Here is a 23,596-nt window from a genome sequence, read left to right as displayed (position 1 = left end):
CTGCTGCACAACTACATACAAGCCAACCAATTGATAACGTAGTGGACAAATCACAAGTTCCTCTGCTAGAGAGAATGACAACATATATTTTTAAACAGCATTACTGTAAATGTTTTGAGGTAGCTTATTAATGAGAATAAAAAAAAAATAAAAACAAATATTTAAGCTCCTACCTTATGGAATAAAGAAAGAAGTTTATATTCTTAGATGAATTAAACCACTCTAGGATTGTAACGGACAATTTAAGAAGCCTCTTTGAACATAAGCCAATAACAAAGTAATGATTTTGCTATGGAGGATTACATTTATGTCTGATTAAAGTACTGCATAAGGAATAAAACAGGAATATTTATACAATTAAATTTTCATTCCCAAATTACTCCTAGTTTTAACAGGGAATTGAAAATGCTCTGCAAGTCTACACTATCTATCTATATATGAAAACTGGATGATTAATCTGCGCTAGGGAAAAAAAATACAAGAATATCCAGTAGTCTTGTAGACTTTATAAAAGACAGTATATTTGATGAAATTTTTTCTTGTTCAATGCATTTCTGCATAAGTTTATTGCAAATAGAACTGGGGCTTCACAGTGCAAATAACTGCAAAAAGCATTTATAAATGATTGCCTATTTCACATAAGCAAAATTCTGGATAAAGTTAAAGTTTCTACAAATTGTCTTTAATAATTCTAGCACAAAATATAGTAATATATAAATATATAATATATTCCATGTATTACATACAATTTAGAGAGAATCTCCAGCACAAACATTCAAAAAAAAACCCTCACTTGTGCATGTTGCATAGAAAACCCCAGTAGACAAGCAGCCTCTGAACAGTCAATAATGCTCATCAATCAGAACAGGAGATCGTTTGCACCCATGACCAACAGCAGTTGCTTTGAGAAGAATATAAGAATAAAGTAGAAGCACAATGATCCTGGCTTGGCCTGACAGCCAGCCATCAATAGCTTAGGGACTTCCGACACTGAAGTGCATTCTTCAGTGTCCTTTCCAAATAATTCTCTGCAGTTTATTGACTTTTCTTGAGCAGTGACTAGACATTTGAAAACACTATGAAACTCTAAAACCCCTTTCCAAAAGAGGTAATTCAAAATCCCTTACTGTTTACAGTTAACTCTTGCAGACACCACTCCCCGTATGCATTGATCTATACCTATAAATCCTGAATTTTATCTGCCATTCCACTACTCAATCACTCAATACTAATTCTTTTGAAAAACTTCAATGAACATCATACTAAGACTACTCTTAAAGGCCTATCAACAGAAAATGTCGCCTCCATATTCAGTCATTTTTTCAAAATCTTTTATGAATATATTTAGCAGGAAAGGGCGTTCAAGGCACTTGAGAATCTCTGATGAGGGATCCTGTTAATAGCTTTCAGAAAATCCAAATGTATGCCTTTAACTGGATCATTCAGCTCCTCATATTTGTTGACTTCTTCAGAGAAGTTAAATTGATTTGCAAGATTCAACACCTCCTTACAAAAAGCACACATGCTCTTCCTAGTACATCATATTTTGTCTATTCAGTTTTATGCTAGAAAACTAGGATTTGTTGCACTTCAGTTCTCCAGATCACCCTCAATCCTTTGTACTGAGGCTAATTTCCTCTGGCATCAAAACCAATTTAAGCAATAAATTAAACTATATCCCACTGAAAGAAAAACTTTGATGTGAAACATTCCTTAAACTCCTCCACACTTAATACTGATGTAAACAATTAAACTTTAATGATACGGTCTTCTGTTTTTTGACTCTTCCCTTCCCACGAAGATCATTTACCAACCTGCCACCATGTCTGGCAGGGTTGGTGTCTTAGGGGTGGGAAAGGGGGAAGAGGAAGTGTTCATTGTCAATTTTTTATGCCTTTAGCAGTTTGCTCCTCAAAAAACAATCCTGACTTGTAATATCACTGTTTTATATTTAACTTTCCAGAGATTACGTTCTCTTCTATATTCTCATTTGGATATATTTTCCCCAATTTACTCTGCTGTTTAACCACGTTTTAAGGATTCTGTGGAGAATGAAAGCAGACTTACCCAAAGAACAAAAGGAAAAAAAATGAGAGAGGATGTTACTTTCTATTTCCGAAAAAAACTGCACAAAGTCTCTCTGATGGGCTCAGAGGTTCCATCCTGCAGTAGAAACATGAAATAAAAGGTAGTCCCTGCCCCAGAGTGGTGAGCACAGAAAGGCAATGGCTGGAAAAAGTGGTCAAGAACTAAAAATTAGCTATGTATGCGACGGGTAGTGTGGCAAAAATTTAATTCATTTATTCAAAGCACCAGAATTTTGAAGCATAAGTAAGACAAACTCTACAGCTCAAAATGAAAGCACAAAGCAGGAAAAGGAGTAGAAAGATCTAAAATCCAATCTCCATTGCTAGGATTACATAAAAGCTTGAAACAGAAATCTCAGAGTCATAACAGCGGAGAGAATGGTTATTCCAAACTGAAGATGAGGCAATGTCTGAACTTCTACTGCAGCAGCACTGAAGGGGCCTGGTTTAATAACCCTGACGTCAATAATAAAAGAAAAACCAAAATCAGGTTCCTTTATATCTACTCAGTGTCTTCCTTCAGCTAGTTTCTTTTTCAAAATGAGAATTTTGCTCTCTACTTACTCCCATTAAGACAATTTCCTTTAAAGCAGGGGTCTCCACAACCTGGTAAGTATGTGACTCTCCAGTTAGAACTGGAAAAAAAAGCTTACATTCAGCAGTACCTGCATGTGCACATGTACGCAACATGCAAGTTTAATTAATGGAATTAACTTAGCAGGTTAAGTTTTAGTCCTCATTAAATATACCTAAATAAATATACCAATTGTATCACTGATTAATCCAGCAACATTTCCTTCTTTTTTCTAAACACTTCTCACAACTACCTGCAATTTCAGTAATAAAAACACCCTACTTGGGTTAACAAGCATAATCAAAAAGACACTAAAATCAAATGCCCGAAGCTTTAGATTCATATGAAGTGCCCAGGCAGATGAGAAAGCTGATGCTCTGCATGAGGTGCAAGCACAGAATTAGAATACAGACGTCTGAATAGCTTAAAAGCAAATAGCACCGCTGCCCTAAGAAAGGCAGGTCCAATGAGATGAGAGCCACATTAATTCACACTGACACTGATTTTTTTTGGAACAAAGTTTTTCCAAATGTTTTGCTGAATGGCAAGTTTCTTAAGAATCCATACATATGTTTTTAGCTTATACAGATCTTGTTTTAGAACATGGACAGCTAGTTCACAAAATGACCATTCCTCACTTCCATTTACTATATTGCCAAAAGCAAAACCTCACAAATACTGTTTGCTTAAGTAGCAAACATGTATCCACGACAGCCAAAGTATGTATGGACAGTATTTATGATTAAAACAAGCTTTTCTTTCAGAGACAGAGAAGGGATTGCATGCTGTAATCATTTTAAAGCTATATCAATAGAGCTATTAAAGACACCATCCCGTGAAATGTGCCTGGCTACTTAAATGAAAGAGCGATTATCAACCAATTCAGTGGCACCAAACCAACAGCCTGCAGGCTGTGTGCTGCCCATCATACTATTCACACAAATCACTGGCTGCTTCGCCCTGCCTAGACAGAGCATCTCACATCAGACACCAGGGAAGGGTATCAGTGTACTGAGAAATACAGCAGCTGGAAGCAGATTGCTGCCGCTGGAAGAAGTCACCTTGGCTTAATCTTTGCGAGCTAGTGAAGGGTTTCCAAGAAAGGCAAAAGGAGGCTCCTCAAATTCCTAGCCAGTAGTGACACACTCCTAGATAGGGGAAAACATGAGAGCAAACTGGAAACTAAAACTTTGCAACACATATGATAAATCTGACTTCTAAAGAGCATCCAGCCTCATGCCCATCGGCACACTGACCGCAGGTTCAACACAGAGTGAGGGCTTTCATTTATGTAGTCAGCCCCCTGCACCTCCAGAGCCCCCCTGAAAGTCTGACCAGTGGCAGAGTCTGGCCAGCAGGGAATAATGTGATTGTTATAGGTGTCAGCATCTAATGAACACGGGCAATGGTGGCCCACAAATTGTTTCCTAAGACACCATACACTCCATTATAACAGCTACAGAAACTTCAATTTACAAGGCAGGGTAAAATTCATCTTAACTAATTTTCATTTTCTCAGACAACATGCACCTACCTCTAAGCTAGCAACTCCTGCCTCCCTTCTAACTCACTCTCTGGAGAGAAAAAGGTACTTCCAGGACAGCTCATTTCCTCCCAAGGAAGGAATGCAGAAGTGCCTATTTCTCTACTTACAGGGAGTCTAAGATGACTAGTGTGGACACAGATGTTGGATGAATTCCAGCAGAGTACCTAATTGTGCACAGTAATGCAATTTGTGCACCCTCCTGCCAAGAAGGCATGAGTAACACACAGGACAGGAGGATCTTCCATATGTATTTTCAAAATGCCACCTGTCTTCAAATGCCCACTTACTAATACACCTGAAAAACAATGTTGTGGATGCAATAGCAATATAAGCACTTTCTATTTAAACATTCGGGGGAGGGGGTGCACAACCTCAAAACCTTTTTTTTTTTTTTTTTTTTTGGCTGATGAAGGAATATAAGGCAGCAGAACATCAATGCCTTCAGGGGAAGAGACATTTAATGAAGAATTTCCAAATAAAGATCAAAGGCTTCTAAAAGAACACATTAAAATCAGGATTTCCAAAAGATTAGACTATCTAAAGCTCATATGTTTCAATTTCATTATATATAACTGTATCCCAAATCATCAGCCTTTGGGTTCTTGCATGAAGGCAGCACTCCTTCACTACAAGAGGAACAGACCTTGAGGGAAAGAAAAGACAGAATATCAAGGCTTTGAGAGGAATGGAAAATGTCAATTAAAACATTTTAGCAGAGGAACTAAAATATTAGGTAGTTAATTTCCTAATTATCTCCTTGGACTTATAATAGGATGAAACACAGCTTCAAAACCTCTTTCAGCAAAAAGGCATTTTCTGAAACACAAATTCAAGGCATTTTAAAAAAACAGAATACCTAAAATGTTTAATACAAAGAGAAGCTAATTTTTGATATAGTACTGTCAAATCTGCATTTAATGACATTTTCTTTGCCTATGCTGAGACAGTGTAAATGCTCCTTAGAAGGTATTGTTTCCCAGGAAAGAGTCTATTCTCAACAAATTAATGCAGTGATAGTACTAGCTTTCTAATATAACCTTTCAGGTTCAGAACTTGCTCAGGCTGCATGCTCAGAGCAGCATGAAATAGAGAGCATTTGTGCTCCATTAACCATAGAGACAAGAGATAAACCCAAGGAGAGCTCAGCATTTTCATAGTTTAATGAAAGCACAGCAAGAGTGATTATCGAAAAAGGTCACTAGCAGACAACAGCAGTGCAATAACGTTAACAAAATGCGTGACATTTATATAATCTTAATCTCATTTTCTCTTTTTTCCCCAATCACAACAATAAACCCCATTCAACACAAGGAAAATACTATGCTTTTTTCTTTGGTCACATTTTCTGGTGATCGGATGAAAAACAATTCTGAGGAAGTACATGACACTTCTAAAGAACACTTTAGAAATATCTGATGCAATCTATCAGCAAAGAATGAAGAAGCAGCAGTAAAAATAAAGGAATAACCTTACTGAATTACATCGTTATCTCTACATGCAGGATGAAATATTTTTAATCAACACACCTAGCAGATGTTCCGGTATGCAGCCACATATATTGATTTGTTCCATGATGACTAAGATGAAGCAAAATTCTCATTTTTAAAAATACTTTCACAAAAATAAAAGACTTAAGATAAAAATCAACATGCAAGAGTTACTTGTCTCTACATTTACTATAAATATTTAATAGGACTGTAAGAAATTCTATCAGTTCCTCTCTAATGTAATGATATTTCTTCACAGAATATATATGGATTCTGTTTTAGGTTGCTGTTTTATCAAGCCTCATTTTGCTCAATTTTACCTGAATGCCTAGAATGCAAAAATCCCATTCTGTAAAAGATTAATATTTAGCAATGATATCACTGATAGCTTCTAATCAGAAAGTTTTACTAGCAATGGTAGAAACAGCAGGAAAAAAAAGTGATTTTATTAGATGAAGAGAATTTCCACATCCCTAACTATTCAGTAGAGATAAGAACACCTATGCCTGAGTGCTTAAACTATAAGCATGCACCTGCACACTGTCTTCATATTAAACTGAACAATAGGAGGCAAGTTCTGTAAAAACAAAAGAACTTGCAAAAACTGTAGTGTAGAGCAGATTTTACTCCAAGGTCCTTTGTCACTGACAGATATTAAATGCAGAGAAAACAGGAATGCCCTCTCTTTTCCATCTTCTCTTCGTCCTTCATTTTACACCTGACATAAATGGAATAAGAGATACTGGCCAAAACTACGTTCAAGATTTTTCCCATGCAAACTATAACTATTTTTAGAAGAAATTTGATCCTCTCAACCACACAGGAGGCAAACTTGTGAGGCAGGAAAAATCTGTATTAATCTTTCCAAATGAGCAACCTACATCTTAGTCAATATTTAGTACTCAACAGTCTAAATGCACTATAGAAATGTTTATTTCAACAGCAGAAGGTGTTCTTTCAATGGTTGAGAAAAGGAAAGAGGATGGATGCAGAAGTGGCACAGAGATGAAGATGAGATTAAAATCAGAGATTCAGGGTTGTACTTTCATGCTACATCCATACTATCTTTAAAAAGACATGCACATACACAAATATATATATATATATACACATATATATATATACACACACACCCTTTACCCTGTTACAAAAAGCATGCTACATAAGTACTACAAAACATTAACAAATATACTGCCTGTGTGAATTTCTCAGAGCTTTGACACTAAAAATAGTAAGCTTCATTCTAGCTTTTTATTTGGTATTTCTTTCAGATTCACTCTTTAAATACATATTTAAAGCTTTGTGGATAAAAGTAGAATTGATTTGATTAAGTGTATCCACTTAGAAGTATGTATGTGTGGGGAATATTTGAAATGGTGATATTTCATATTTCATCCATTTATTTATATAGACAATTGCAATCTGTCTGTAACCACAAAATAAGCAAATAAAACCACCCCACTCTTCAATACCACATTTATTTCTTGAAATTCAAGCTATTTGAAGAGCTCTGTGTTCTTCTAGGAAAATCAAGTCATGGCATTGATTCACAAATTTTCTTTCCTTGCAAAAACTCACTAAGCCAGCTAGGTAGAAAGGGAACATCAGAGAAAATGTCGTAAGTTAATGGCTTCAACTAATGTTTTTTTTTACAGTAGAGCACTCAAGTTGAAGGAAAAAAAACAGTGCATTATGAGAAGGTTTAAGAAAACAATTCCAATTACCTATTATTGGTAACAATGCATAGATAACTACAGTCATGTCTTGCTAGTATGAGCTACACAGAAGAAAATACTATAAGCCTACAAACATTCTAGTTTATGTAGTTTCCCACAACAACACAACCTTGTGAACTTCCGATCACCTTCACCAAAACTGCTCTTTGGAAGACATGCAGCTCTAGAGAAAAAAAAAAGCACTGAAAAGCACTGACTTGTCTATGTACATCTGAAATGGATTTTTCCCTGTTTGTTTTCAGAAGACCTTAAAAGTTCCTAGATAAAAGGTAAAAGCTAATGGTCTCCTTTCTTAGTAAGGAAGTTCTCGATGGTATGTAAGTTAGCTTCTTCATGGTTTGCATCAGTCATCTTTTAAAGCTCCCTACAGAATAGCTTAACATGGGCATAAGACAACGATACTACAATATTTTGCATAAAAGACCAGGGAAGATTTCTGAAAGCAGAAGCTTTGCCCGATTGCAGAGAGTTGAGTTGAACCTCATCCTGCCTCACACCTGGTTATACCACCTCCCCAAAGAAAGGCCCTTCCCTAACACGCATGGAAGTTCAGTATCTGGACTTTGAACTGTAGCTATCATCTCCTCACATCCCTGAAATCAAGCCTAAGATGTGCCACTGTTATGGGTAAAACTTCTTCCCTCATCACCATGCCTATGCAAGCATGATCCTGAGGGATCAATCACCTTCAGCTTAAGGTTATTTCCAGAGCCTCTCAGGAAAATGTACAGTTTCATACTTGTCACTTCCTCTTCTTCCTAAGCTGAAGTGCTTTATTTTGCAGCTATCTTTGCCAATATATACCTCTTTGTAATCTATACCCTGCCTCCACATGTGTATGGACACAGTTTAAAATATTTTTGCAGATATCCCCTGCCCACACACATTTGTCCACCACTGTTACTCTGTTAGTCAAATAAGACTCGTAAATTGCTACTAAGTTAACTATGTTTTCAAGACCAGACTTGCCTGTATGTGAAAGTAGTAAGGGAAGTGTCCAGCTTTCTCAATAACTTTACCTGAATAACTTCACAACTTTCAGTGAATAACCATATTCACTTGGATTAACTTTCTGTCTCCTACAAGCGTCTGCGCAGTACAGAGAATCTCACTCCCAGCTTTAATTTGTTGTTCTGCCAAGCATTTTAAAAAGCACTTTTAAAATGCTCTCATGCTATAAACAAAATGTTAAAAGATCTATTATTTTTCCATATTTAGCAAGCAATCTGTGCAGGAGATGAAAATACATACTATTTTCAAAGGTAAAAAAACTTTAACAATATTTTACCCAGTACACAGCATAGGGCCTTAGGGGTTTTTTTATTATTATTATTTATTTATTTACACTCCCCTGTACTTTCAGCCCAGAGAAACAAAACAAGGCTAAAATCAAGAATAGTTTTTACAATGATTGTGAAAGCTCTTAAATCGGAAACAGAGCAGTTGTACGTGACTTCAAATACTGACTTTCCTCCAAATATACTGAAAAAATTTGCTGTCAGGTATCTGAGGCTTTGACAGTGGATTCTAGCTGTGGTTCCTTATCTGAAGCACAGCTCAACTAGATAAGAGAAAAAGGTGTTTCTTCAGATACCTATTGCATATCCCTAAATATCTTTTGAACTTAAAGCCCACATCTCCCAAGACAGCACTGAGAATATATTTGATGATGATGGTGGCAGCAGAATCTCTTCTGTCCTCTCCTATCATCCTCCATAAAACTCTTATAGGAAAAACAGGAAAGCTGCTGCTGCTGCTAGTTCATTGACACAATACACTTCCCACTGTTAACTTCCTCTCTATTAAATAAGTGGCAGAACACTCCATCAGCAAAGTCCCCCATACATCAACCTCTGAAGTTTCCATGTGCAGCACTTTGGCATAGGAGTCCCCAGCAACGCGGCTGCCTGCTGCAGTTTGGCTTCGCATGTGCCCACAGTCTGCTATAAATCCCAGAATGTTCATACTGAAGAATCCAACACTTGGTAACAGCATTATGGTAGATGGTTTCGTCAGAGAATTCAAACGATCAAGTTGGCATCTGACATTTTTTCCTTCACAGAGGAAGTTCAGAAAACAACAGGAAGGGATACTATATCATGCTCTTCACAGAAGCTATCCAGTAGCATCATTTATTTCTTTATTCCCTGGACAATGCAAACAGGTGAAAACTGAGGTAAAAAGTCAACAGCAGTATATGAAAGAAGATTGTCCATTTAAATATACTTCCTGGATTTAAAAATTGGTAAATATTTAACAACAATTGCAAGAAAGCGCATTCAAAAACATGCTAGCAGCAGCACTATTTACTACAAGAAATCTGAAAACTGCATACAACAATTCTCTTATTTTCGCTACTTTTAAGAATCACAAAAGTATGTATCCTGGACCAAAACAGAATGGGAAAAAATATATAAGTGGTTAAAAAGTATTTTTAATTAGTTGCTTTTACAGCAGCTTTACTTTGCTGGAATTGTACCAATATAAAACTCTGGCTAACAAACCTAATAATCAAGGTTGTCAGATTAGGCAAGAGCAGAAAGAGCGAACAAGAACTACAGAAGTTTTGGACACCGCACAGGACAAAATCTCCACAGAAGGCAACAGCAACAGCTGCTATTCCACACTTTGTTCTATGTATCTAGAGATCAGCCTTAATGTTACCTACTCAATGCTTCTTGAAATTTAGTAGCTACATCCACCCTGCAAATCCAGGAATCATACTGAAACACTTTTCAAAATAAATTAGACATCTGAACTTTTATTCCCTTCCTCCTTCAAGAGCTAGAAAAGCTCTCAAAAGAAAAAAAAAAGAAAAGAAAAAAAAAAAAAAAAAAAGAAAAGAAAAGCTTTTCTAGAATCTGTACTGAGCTGAACAAAACCACCCCGAAGAGTGGTTGCAGTACAGCAGCACACCTGTACCAAAGTATTGGTACTGTATTTCCTTCCCAGTAAAAAACTTGGGTCCCAATATCCCATGACTTTATAAGACTAGCAACATGCTGAGTTGCCACAACTGAGCTCTCTGTTCCTCAAGGCTCCCTGCATCCATCTCCCTTGTTCTTTTCTGCTCTGGACACTTCTGCATGTCATGAACTAGGATGCAGCTGGTCCCTTTCCAGACCTGTACATGAGGAAGTTTGCTTGTTTAGACTATAAGCACTTGGTCTACTAAAAAGAGATTACCTGTCCACAAACCCTGCCTCACTGGAAAGACACATTTATCAGAAGTAGAGGAAAGAGCATTCTCAGCAGTGGGCACCTGACTATGGAGCTCCTTGCCAGGATCGATTAAACAAAGACTATGCTCAGACCAAAGTTCAAGACACACCTGTGCAGAAGAGGTTTCTGTTTGATAACAACAACAGAAAGCACTTCTGCTGAATACAAAATCCCAAATCACACTAAGGCAGACAGAAAGTTAGCACTTGCACAGTAATCCTGCACTCTTCCAGAATTTTATTTCACACCTAGAGACAAATCAAAAGATAGAGTCAGGGCTTGAAAAACCTGCCTATCTAGAGCAAGTGAAAAAGTGACGGGGATGAGTAGGTTGAGTTGGCTTAAGTAACAGAAGCCAATAAATATTTTGGAAGGGAGGAAGAGTCAGCCAAAACTACATCCCCTTCTATAAGGGAAAGGCTGGGAGAAGGATGAGTAGGTCTGCACACACGTGAGAAGGATGGCCTTCCTGTACACCTGAACTGACAGCAGGACCGAAAATGGATTCACTTAAGGTAACAGGCAATGGGACAAAGAAAATTAAATGCATTTAACCACAAAAATATCTGATTATGTACACTTTGTCTATGTTGGCAAGCAGGATTAATACTACTGACAAAAGAAGTTACTGATGGAAAACTCAGTATCCAGACTTACTACACGAGAACACAAAAGGCATTTGAAAATTAAGTTCTCCCAAACAAGCATGAAAATATGTAAAGACTCTGGAATTATTTCTGTCCATAGACAAAGGGACTATCTACCTGTAAGACAGAAATATTTCTGCCTTTGATTTTAGTACCTTTTCACTGATGTATTCAATATTTCTGAACCTAAAGGAGAAAGTCAGCTATCACCAGAAAGCGAATAGATTCTTATATCTGATTTGTAGACTCAAGAACAAATTATTATAATTTGTTTAGGTAATCCTAGAACCAGAGGCCAACTTCTCCACCACCTTGCCAAAGAGTGCTAGCTGGTACATGCCTGACGAAGATTTTCATCTACAAACCTGATACCGTCAGCCCTTATAAGTAAAGTGCATTCCTAATTCCTGAAAACCCCAAACTATGTATTCAATGGGAGTCACTCAAACTCTACCTACCAATAACTATAAATAGATTTCACTGTTACCTAAAGAACAGAGTACCTAGCATCTGCCAGGTAACTCCAAAACCACCTTTTCACTGAATGATGCTGAAAGTAAAAGAATAAATTGGATTTACTCTCACAAGGCATAAAGTGATGGACAACACTGTAGAACTGAAAAATAAAAATACAAAATGGGGGGAGGGAATAAAATGCATACAAATCTAGTCAAAATTAAAGCTAGCTTTTGGTTGCTGAATGGTTCTTCCTTATCCTTCTAACGGTTCTAACGGTCCTTCCCCAGGACTTTTCAGTTGTCTGGGTTTATGAAAGACTGTAGAGTATAATCAGCCTAAAATGCTACTTCTGAGAACAGACTCAAACAGTTCTCAAACGTTAGGACTGAAGGTCAGTCAAAAGCAGAAATTATGTCTTCCAATCACTAGCTTATAGCATAGTGATTCTGACTATAGTTTTTTTTAAGATATATATGCATTACCAGAAGCTACCCGGATTCATTTCAGCACAAACTTACCATTATGAAAGGATCTTGAGGACTCATCCTCCTCTACTTCTCTCAGCCTATGGCTTAAAGATGTATATCATACTGCAACATCAGTTAATTGATAATTGCTATGAAGACTAGGAAAACATTCCTCAGCCTACTTGGGTTTTTTTGTTACCTTTCATTTTCAAAGGGTTCTTTGATATGGTGATTCTTCATGTCTGAACTCTAATGCCTGAAGCAGAGGTTAAATAGCACACAATGCTTTTCCTTTCTGCCTTTTTCCTCTTCCCAGTCTCCTTTTCTCCCTTACAGGTGCCAGAAGAAAAATGTACTAGCAACTTTAGCCCTCTGGCCTCCTATTTCCAAAAGGCAGGTGGGCTGGAGAGAGCTCACCTATGCCTGCTAGGGGCCACCTCATGGGCCAGCCTCCCCCTAGCCTCATGCTTTTCACAGAATCACAAAACAGTTGAGGTTGGAAGAGACCTCTGGAGATCATCTAGTCCAACTGCCCTGCTCAAGCAGGGTCACCTAGAGTAGATGCACAGGATCCTGTGCATTGGGTCCAGGCAGGCTTTGAAAATCTCCAGAGAAGGAGACTCCACGGCTTCTCCAGGCAACCTGTGCCAGGGCTCTGTCACTCTCACTGTGAATAAGTTTTTCCTCGTGTTCAGGTGAAACTTCCTGTGTTTTAGTTTGTGCCTGTTACCTCTTCTCCTATCGCTTGTCATCAGTGAAGAGTCTGGCCTCATCCTCTTGACACCTTCCCTTCAGATATTTGTAGACATTGATAAGATCCCCTCTCAGTCTTCTCTTCTCCAGGCTAAACAGGCCCAGCTCTTGCAGCCTTTCCTCATAAGAGAGATGCTCCAGTCTCCTTATCTTCCTAGGCCTATGCTGGACTCTCTCCAAGTCTCTCTCGTATTGGGGAGCCCAAAACTGGGCACAGCACTCCAAATGCAACCTCACTAGGGCTGAGTAGAGGGGAAGAATAATATCCCTCAACCTGTTGACAACACTCTTCCTAATGCACCCCAGGATACCACTGGCCTTCCTTTTCTCTCCCTCTGCTCCTGAGGATGGATGGAAGAGGGTCAGCTCTGCTGGAGTATGGAGCATGAGAAAGACTTACAGCACTGGGGACAGTTATATAGCTGGAGGGTGGAACAGGCCAGAGTGTGGGGATGTATCCTGGTTTTCTGGAAACATCTCTAGCTCAGTCATTGCTTGAACAGTAATGTGCAGGATGCTAGGAAGCTTACAGAATGCTTGCTGTGATCTTATATTCTGCCCCAGTGGTCTTTTACTAGCCACTGAGGGAGAAAGAGCAGTAGTGGAGACACACAACTGCTCTGATACAGCACAGCCATCCTTATGGCCTTGTACGTAGGCGTGACTGGATAGGAATGGGAAAGGAGGAAAACACTATTAGAGGGAGGAAACAAACAAAGCTGTCATATAAAAGGTTTGAGAACTAATGTAATAGGATGTCCCTTTATCAATATCATAGGTGCATAATTTTCAGCAACAAACTTTGCAACACAAGATTTATACATTGCAAGGGTTTTATGTAAACAGAGAATTGTGTAGTCTCATAGAACATTACCTTTGCTATTATAAACATCTTTTGAGTTACAGACCATGTAGTAAGCCTGTCACTACACTTCAGGGAACATTTGTTGTATAAAGACTCCCTTTATAGTCTTCAGTTTGTTTGGGGCATTACAAACAACTCAGTCATGACAAAAATTGGATTTGAAAGTGGACGTGCTTATACTGTATAACATGACTTTCAGTTCCATTCACATATCATTCAGGCACCTTCATCACAGATTAAATATATTAGGATTCAAAGACAGGCTACCTATTCTTTTTCATATACCCTTTAGCAATATGACATTTAAAGGAAGAATCATAGAACAGCTGAGGCTGGAAGGGACCTTTGAAGATCATCTAGTCCAAACTGCCTGCTCAAGAAGAGTCACACACAGCAGGCTGCCCAGGATCATGTTTGGGGTTTTGAATATCTCCAAAGACGAAGACTCCACAACTTCTCTGGATAACCTGTGCTAGTGTTCAACCACTCTCACAATAAAGACGTGCTGTCTTATGTTCAGACAGAACTTCTTGTATTTGAATTTGCCTCTGACTCTGTCCTTGGGCACTGCTGAGAAGAGTCTGGCCTAGTCCTCTTTAAAGCCTCCCCTAAGGTATTTATATAAACCGATAATATCCCTTGAGCTTTTTCTTCTCCACGCTGAGCAGTCCTTAGCTCCTTCAGCCTATCCTTTTATGATAGATGCCCCAGTCCCTTAATCATCTTTGCAGCCCTTTCCTGGACTTGCTCCAGAATGTCCATGTCTCCCTTGCAGTGGGGAGCCCATATCTGGACCCAGCACTCCAGATGCGGCCTCACCAACACTGAGTAGAGGGGAAGGATCACCTGCCTCAGCCTGCTGGCAACATGCTACCTAACGCGGCCTAGGATGCTGTTGGCCTTCGCTGCCACAAGGGTACATTGCTGGCTCATACAGAGCGGATACAGTCAAAGATTACAGTGTAAGAATAGAGAGTACAAAGTATCAGGAAAAAAAAAAAAAGCTGGAGTGGGGGGATGACAGGGAAAACATACTGCAAAGGGAGAAATACAAGATCGCCCTTGGATTATAAAAGGCATTAGAAAACAAACCTCCTTCCCATTATTTATAAATGTCTCTGATAATCCATGCAGTCACTTCTGTTTCAGATTTTGCTTCAGTTACACAGTTTGATAATACCCCCCAAAAATCCATCCTTTCTGCAGAATAGTTTTGATAAACAATCTATCTCCTAAGCATCATTCAAATATTTCCTTTCAGAGCCATAATCTGGCCTCAAAGAGTCAGGAAACACATCCTGGAGCATAACCCTACAATGAAGCATCCTCTTGCAGAACCTGATGAACAATCCATTTAAGCCAAAAGAAGGTCATTCATTTATTTCATTGCACCATTAAACCACTTCCTATGACTCCTGAAAACTGCAATACTAACTTATAACCACAGCACTTAGCTTTACTAAATCCAGAAGCACAGTGGAAATGCTCATAGCTATTAATAGATCATTTAGGGTAAGCTAAAGCACAGTACCCTATGGCTGAAGCACAGTACTAAAAGTCAAGAAACTAAGAATAAAACTAAGGCCCTGATCTCAATTCCTTTTAGGACAGTTAAAAGAAAACCAGCCTATATAACATTATTTTTAGAAATAGTAATTGGTTTATCTTCTGCCAACATTTTCAGAACCTCAGTAACATGTTTCCAGTCTACTGCCAGAGGTTTCTTCCCAACACTGAAAGTCAGGGGACATTCAGTCCATACACATATACTCGAGTTCCATGTTCAGCACAAAATAGGAAGTGAAAACTACTGGCAAGAGCAAGGTGAGCAGCCCTGGATGGGAGAAGGAAAGTGCTTCCAAAAGCAGCTCCACCACCAACAGCATCAGCTTCTGCTCTACTACCAACAAGTTTGCTTTCCTAGGTTATCCCAGGCCAACCCATCCGCTCCCACCTTACCAAGGGAAGCCTCTGTCTATTCTACTGAATCAAATCATTAGTTGATATCATCCTCCTGAGGGAAAAAAAATAAAAATATTTACTTTAAGTATTTAAAGTCACAAAAATGATGTGTGGACAAACACTGCAATAATATCTTATTTTCCCTTTTGCGACAAAAGAAAAGGCCCTTTTTGTGTTATATGCCACATGAAAAAAGTAATTTTCTTTTGTATGATTGGAGTTTTATTTTACATACAATTAATTGTTATAAGTTTATGCTAAGTAAATAACCAAGGGTAGTTTACTCAGACTGGAGTTTTCCTTCAAACTATCACTTGATTTACTGCTTAACAAAGAGTGTACTCCTAGACTGCATGGTGGAAGATCACTTCAGCGTTCTCTCCTTAGTCAACATCCCCAGGCATGCCATGGAGCCTTTAGGAAAAGCTGCATATTTCTTTTTTAATCAAAATCACATTAAGAATTTCAGCATTCCACCACACCTACAACCAAAATTAATTGCAAACTAGAAATATTTGAATGAATTTTTTTTGGCAGTAAAGGAGAGCTCTGCTAGCTTCTGCTTGATGTAACACAAGTAATTTGATAATTCATATGGGTTGAACCAAGGAAGACATACTTCCAGATCTCACCTAATTGAAACAAAACCACAATATGCCCTCTAGCAAGTGGCATTAAAACAGACAAAACAACCAGATACACTAATGTTACTGTTATTTTCTGGAAGATTTCTAAAATGCTTTTACAGTGGCATCGCCAAACTGATATGTGGTATCATGGACTTTTATCCAAAACATCCCTTTTCATCCTATTAAAACCTCAAGTAGAAGTGATAGATTTTAAAGCCTTCTTCTATTTATTAGTATCAATATTGGGAGGGGGGGGAAAGACCACTAAAGAGAAATTACTTAAAAAACAAAAAACGAAAAGTAGATTAAAAGTCTCCATATACACACTCTTCTTTTAAAATGGTTGTTTAATGTTGATCCATGACAGGGCACAAAATTTTTTTTTCCTCCCATGCAAGTAGATGCATTATTGTGAAAAGACAGTCAACAAGCAGACAACTCTGACATGAAGGACCCACTCACAACAGACCCTAGACTAAACGATGCCCATCACACAACACAAAGTTAATAACAGTTAATGGACAAGTCCTCTTGGAAGGGAAAATGTAAACACATGGGACCGACTTTACAGAACAGTTTTAATTACTAGTGAAAGGACCGATTTCAAAAGTTTGAATAAACATAATTTTATCTCTTTTTCTATTCAAAACCCAGAGAAATGAGAGTTTCTAGATTTTTGGCATACCAGAAAATACAAAATTTGAATATGTAAGACTGCTCCAAAAAAATCTGTTTACTCTCATAAGGGAAAAAAGTAAATTCAGAAAAGTATGTATGATGTAGAAGAAGAGATCTCTTCTGTTGCATCACTACAACAAATTCAGCTCAATTGTTTTGATGTTGTTGTTGTTTTCAAATGGTCCCAATCTATGGAAGCCTATATGCTATATTGGAACATAACAAGCTACTCCTTCCACATGGTAAAGGAATTAATTTAATAATAGTGAAGTCTCAAAAAGGGAAGTTGGCTACTGGCATCTTTATTTATATGAAGAAAATAACATGCAACCAAAGCGAAAGAACAACTTTTGGCATATTTAGAAACAAACAAGCAGTTGAACGTAAAATGATGTTTAATCAAACAGCTACCACAATAATGCCAGAGGTTGCAGACAACATGGGGAACACTTCTAGTCACTCCTGCTTTCGGCACTCACACTGAAAACCACTTAAAGCAAAGAGTCAAGACACTATGTAACTGAAGTTAACCCAAAGATCACAGAATAACTTTATCAATCTCAACAAAACAGGCATTTCAATGTAGCACCTTAATTCTGCACCAGTGGTCAGCTTCCTACTGACCAAATAAAATGGGCATGTACATATAATGACAGTAGCAAAAACCTCTACCTATCCAAGTGCAAAAAAGAAACCTATGCCCAAGAGTTTAGGCTAACACTGATATATATATATATAAAAAACAATCAAACAAAAAAAAACAAAACAAAAAAAATAAATAAATAAACAATTCTAGTACTGAAGGAACTGTGTCTTTTCATTACTGCAATAACCTTTGCTGAGCTACAGTACTATTTTTTCTTCCACTGTTTACAGACTTTACCTAAGCGTTCCTCCCAGCCAGTTAACTTTTCCTTCACAGGAAAGTTAAGTTTGGGGGTGCAACACAAAGTAACAATTGTATGTAACGTGCTGTTGTACAAGGACTTAGGTCGGTAAGTATACTGAACTGAGTATAACCTGTCACACACATCACGTGTTAAGTAATGATATCAAATAGAGCTTGGAAGATATACGAACCTCATGAAACGTGAAATTTTCAGGCTGAGAAAGGCTATGACAGCCATTTAAAGAAGGAAGACAGAAAAACAGGGCAGAGAAAACCAGCCTTGGCTGCAACTGAACAGTGGTAACATTTCCATACTTTGTATCAGTTTCCTGACCAATTGTATTCCCCACCCCCCAGTTAAAAAAAAATGCACTCATTTATAGAAATTCTATACAAATCATACATTTTTATTTTATTTCACCATATATTGGATGTGGAACTTAAACTGAAAATAAATGCTTCTAGGATTTGTTCGACAGTTTGAGTCAGACAGAGGAAGGGCAGAAACTGGAATTGCCTGTCAGAATTGCTGCAAAAACTGGATTTCATGAGAAGCACCAAAATAATTGGAACAGAGAAAAGCCAAAAAAACTACTAAGCAGTGGTGACAGTGGGACAGTCTGGCACAGGAGAAGCATACATGAAGGAAATTAAAAACAAAACAACCCCCCATCTTACTATCTGAACACAGCAATTACTAAAACACTTGCTCTTGTTTTTCTGTACCCTTAAAATGCGTTAGTAAATAACTGACAGATATGAACACCTTATTAAAAGGAATTCCCTTGCTGGTTTTACTCCCCATACATTTAAAGACTGATAGCTAAGAAAGCTATAATTGTTTCATTATTAAGTATTATATTTATGAGAAAAAAAAAAACTTTACTACATAAATCATCATATGATATTAGCATGCAGGATATATAGTTTCATGAAATATGTATACACTCCTTCAATTAGCATAGCAAGAAATAATCATTCAGTATAAAATGCATCCCTGATGTATTTGCATTTCTGTCAATATGCCAGGCACCAAAGCAAATGGAAGTACGTGACACTGTGCAGAAGTCTCATAAACAGTAAAGTTTTCAGGTGCCTCACTTCCGTAACATTTGCATTTCAAGGGATATGTCTTTTATTTCTCCAATTCTATAATTCAAAGGCAAGATATTTTTCTGCACTGCATTTAAATGAAACTTAGCTGGAAATGATTTAGGTTTTTTGAGGTTTTTTTTTGTTTTTTTTTTTTTTTTTGGAAATTCCACAATGTATTAAGCTACTCTGAACTAAGACTTGCAAAATGGTAAATCACGTGGAAAGCAGCACATAAATTAATACTTTGGGTACACAATCTTAAATGTCCATAAGGAGAGAATAATATAAAAGAAGAGTATTAAGTATACTTTCTTAAAACCAAAATGATTTACAGAGATCAGCTGGAAAAGCACTGTTTTTCAGGAAGGGAAAAAACATCATATTGAAAGAAATACACATAGCAATTTCTTTCACACAAACTCTGTTTGTGATATGTAGACTAAGTTGGCACAACATGCGATTGTTTTTTAAATCTGCTTTGATCAAAGTTTTCTGTAAGAAGAGAAGACATATACGTACTGCCCTGAAAACCCAAACGTTCAATATTTCAATCTGTCAGAATATACGTTAAGCAAACCTCACTGGGCAACAACAAGGAAGATGACAGATTCAGTACTGAGTAGCTTGTCCTTCAAATGCTCTTTAGTCATTACTATTACTACAGATGGTGGCAGCAATAACGCCTACATTTCAGTCACCTGACACTTTCCCTTACAAAACACTCATGCAATATTTTTCTCAGGCTGTAGCATCTCTATTGTTTGCTGCATGGCTTTGATTTTTGGCAAATAAAAACACCTGATGTTTGCAAATGTTATTTGCTTGTGCCACAGAACTCTTCTCTTTTCTGCAGAATTATAAACCACTGAACAACAGTCTTTCCTCTAATAGTCAAGAGATGCAAATATCTTCCCTTTTCATGGGCTTGTTTGTTACAACTTGATCTTGGCAGGGTGTCTAAAATGATGGATATCCTTCATCCAGTGCCTCACACTCATTGCCAGACTAGCAGTATCCTCAGTATTGGAGATCCCTAGAAATCAAAATTCTACTCAGACGCTGCCAGAGAAGCACAAAGTTTGGGAAAGGTAATGCAGGCTGCAGGTATTCAAACTTGACACTTGGGCATCACCCTTTTGGGAGACAACACATTGGGAAAGAGCATTTTACTTGGGGATACAGAGGAACGATTCTCTCCGTCCCTGTGAGCAAGACAAGGACTCCCGAAACAGATGCAAAAACAAATGTTCGAATTAAGAAAGCACGATTCCGCACTCCCTGCTAACAAATGGCATTAGCAACTGTTGTGATAGCTACAAAATTGCTAAATTGGGCCCCAGAATTTAAAGTCTCATGCTTTGCTACAACAGATTCAAAACCCATTCACACTACTATCTGCAAGATGTGCCATGCACAAACAATCTTATCCCAGTGTGTCACATATTACCTTCTAGTAGTTGATTCAAATGACAGATTTGGCTGAGAGCATTCTGTACTGCAGGGCTTTGGCATTAGTGTTCAAATACTGATGCTTGACCAGAAGTGATTAGATCTGTCCATACTCTACAACACACTTCCCACTTGAAACCATCTTTAATTACAACACCACATGCTGCCTTTTCCATGGATTCCCAAACTCATCTATGACAAGAAATAGATGATGCTCTGGTCTACACAGTAAACAAAGTTTTCTTGTAACATTTGTCAGCGCAGTTAGAAGGTATATAGTAGGAAAACACATGGAAGAAAAAAGTCTGTGAACAAGGCAAGCAAATACTATGCAGACTTCTTACGCTTTGGCAGAGGGGAGTCACAAGTAAGAATTCTGTACACTAACTGTTTTCCTCCTTCTTTTCCACAGTGGAACATGAAAAACTGGACACCCAAGACTATTCAGCTGTAACAGATTGCTGCAGGAGCTGTGACTGCTGAGCTCAGGAGGAACGTGAGGGACAGAGAAATGGAAATGCTCCCGGCTCTGTCTTTGTCTCCTGACCCAGTACTACCTCAGAGAAGTTAGAAACTTGGATTCATCTTCCCATTCCATAAATTTAGGATAATACTTCCTTATCTCCCAAAGCAATTATAAAGCTACTTTTGGAAACTAAAGTAGTTTATGAAAAAAAGGAAGTTAATTCTTTCTTCTGCCCAAGAATGTGTATGGCTGGCCATCCACAAAGCAAAAGCCCTATACCAGATGATTAAGGTAAAGTTGCAAGGAATAGCTGCCTAATTCCTTAATCACCATTCACCTTGTACATTGAAATAGGCAGAGGCCACGTGAGGAAAGAGCAGTCAGACTCATCCTTATGAATCTGCTCTAATGTATACACGTGAGGTGAAGAGTTAAGGTTGCAACCACCAGTCTTAGCTCTGACATCTCCTGGTGCTGAAGGACTCAATCCCATGCAGCTTCCCACACGCAATCCTTCCAGCAGAGCAGCCTTCTGGACGGCAGGCTCCACTGTATCAGGCAGGTATGTGTGTGCGCACACACGCTCATCCCCTCTTCACCTCTGGAAGCTTAAAGTTACACTCACCACCGAATAGCAGTGAGCAGGGACCTTAAAAGGAGTCATACCCACGCAGAGGCTCAGTACTAGGCACATTCCAGCTTGACACCAGCTTAACCAGTTTGCTGCCTGGGTTGGCCAACCAGCACAGGCAGGCCCGGACACCGCAGAAAATTAGGCTTAGGCATCACTCCCTCATATCTCTTCTCCACGTTAGAGCAAAAAGCAGGCTGGCAGCGCAGGCGGCAGTGGGGAAAGCAGCAGCGGCGGCAGCTGCACAGGCACGTGCCGTGCCGTGCCGTGCCAGCCCGGCCCGCCGCGGTGCCGGCCGCGCCTCCGCGGAACGCGAGCCGCCGCCCGGGGCCACAAGCGCCCCGAGAACCCGAGGGAACCGGCCCCGGCCCGAGATGGCGGCCGGCCCCGCTGCCGCCTGACGGGCGGGCGGGCAGCGCCCCGCGCCCCTTTGTGCCTCCGGCCGGCAGCCGCGGCGGCGAGGCAGCGCCGGTGCCGCAGGCCGGCGGCGAGGCGAGGCGAGGGTCGGCGGAGGCGCCGCCGCCCTCCCGCACCTGGCGGGGCCGCGCGGCTCATCCCCTACCTGCCGCCCGCGGGTAGCTGCGCGCAGACCCCGGCTCCGCCATCTTCCTCGGCCGGTGCCGAGCGCCGCTTCTCCCCCTCCTCCTCCTCCGCGTCCCGCCGGGGCTGCGTTGCGCTCCGCGGCGCACAGCGGCCGCTGCACAGGCGCACTGCCCGCCCCGCGGCACCTGACAGCGCGCGGCGGGCGGGGAGCAGCGGGCACGGCCGCCTGCCTGGTGCCACACAGCGGCGGCGGCTCCCGCGCCGCCAGGTGCTGCCGCGGCCCCGCCCCGCGCCGCGGGGGAGGAGGAGCCGCGGAGCCGGCGGCGGCTGCGAGGCTTTTAATTTTCGCGTCCGCTAAACCACAGGGTGGTGACCCGGGCAAGCGAGAGCTCCGGCGGGAGCGTCCCCGAAACTTCCCGCGGCCGCCGCTCTGCGGGGGGCGCGGCCATCACGCGGCGCCAACGGCCGCGCCCCCCGCCCCTCGCCAAGATGGGGGCGCCTCAGGCGAACCGTTGCCGGGCGGACGTTGCCTCGGCGGGAGCCGAGGCGTGTGGCCCCGCTCGGTGCCTTCGCGCGCAGCCGGGCGCGCTGCGAGCGAGGCACCTCTCGGCGCAGCTCGAGAGAGAGGTGCGCACGGAGCTGCCTTCCTCCGCCTGGCCGCGTCTCTCGCCCCGCCGCCTCGGGGCCCCCGCGCGCTCCGGCCACCGAGATAGTCCGTTCAAAACAGGTTGGCGCTGCAACGGTAGTACCGTCTTCTATTCAGTTCTAGATCGGATTGAAGGAGAGTAGGGGGAAAAGAAGACCTTATTCCCCCCTCCCCTTTAAATAATTGCTTGCTAGCGGTCAGAAGAGAGGCCATTTTAACGCACAGCTCACAAACTGTTTTTGCTCCGGCGTTGTTTTTGCTAATTCCTGACAACCTGAAGACAGCCCTCAGCGCGGCAGCAGTGTTCGCAGCGGGGACTCGCTCGTCAACAGTTTATCTTTCACCAGTACGTTCAAACGGTGTTCTCATGTTTGGGTTTGCACACCTCAATTAAAAAGTTTTAACCGGACAGATTTAGAGGTTTTTTTAGTGCACATAAAAATAATTATTGCTTATGTTGTTTTTCATTCGAAGACTTTATTTTGGTTGTTTGTAACTCTACCAAATTTAAATGATTTCAATGGATGTTTTCATGCCAGCTGTTTCTCAGGCTAAAGTTATATCAAAAGGCTTCACTTAAAATGATTCTACCTATCTAAAAATGAAACTGTATTGTTTTGCTCACGTTCCCCCCTCCCCCCCCCCAAAAAAAAGAAAAAAGAAAACCTTACATGTCATACTCTATGGATGTCTCCTGATTTCCAGAGGCTGCTTCGGCAGCAAAACCAAAGGGAAGACTGTCCTACAGCCTTAATCTTCCCCCTG

General features: G+C 40.2%; 1 protein-coding gene across 4 annotated transcripts in view; it reads right to left on the bottom strand.

Moving 5' to 3' along the window:
• Window positions 1–22,269, bottom strand: part of MAP7D2 (MAP7 domain containing 2) — an 84,572-nt gene extending 62,303 nt beyond the window's left edge. For all 4 annotated transcript variants that reach the window (XM_062600644.1, XM_062600653.1, XM_062600673.1 and 1 more), the window contains exon 1: window positions 22,205–22,269. In XM_062600644.1, coding sequence (XP_062456628.1) covers window positions 22,205–22,247 — 43 coding nt within the window. In that variant the 5' untranslated portion in view covers window positions 22,248–22,269. The remainder of the gene's footprint in view (window positions 1–22,204) is intronic.
• Between the last annotated feature and the right edge of the window lie 1,327 nt (window positions 22,270–23,596).

The sequence above is a fragment of the Rhea pennata genome, chromosome 1 (genome assembly GCF_028389875.1).
Source record: "Rhea pennata isolate bPtePen1 chromosome 1, bPtePen1.pri, whole genome shotgun sequence".
Lineage (NCBI taxonomy): Eukaryota > Metazoa > Chordata > Aves > Rheiformes > Rheidae > Rhea > Rhea pennata.
Note: the sequence above shows the minus strand (reverse complement) of the source record. Positions and strands in the feature narration are given on the sequence as shown.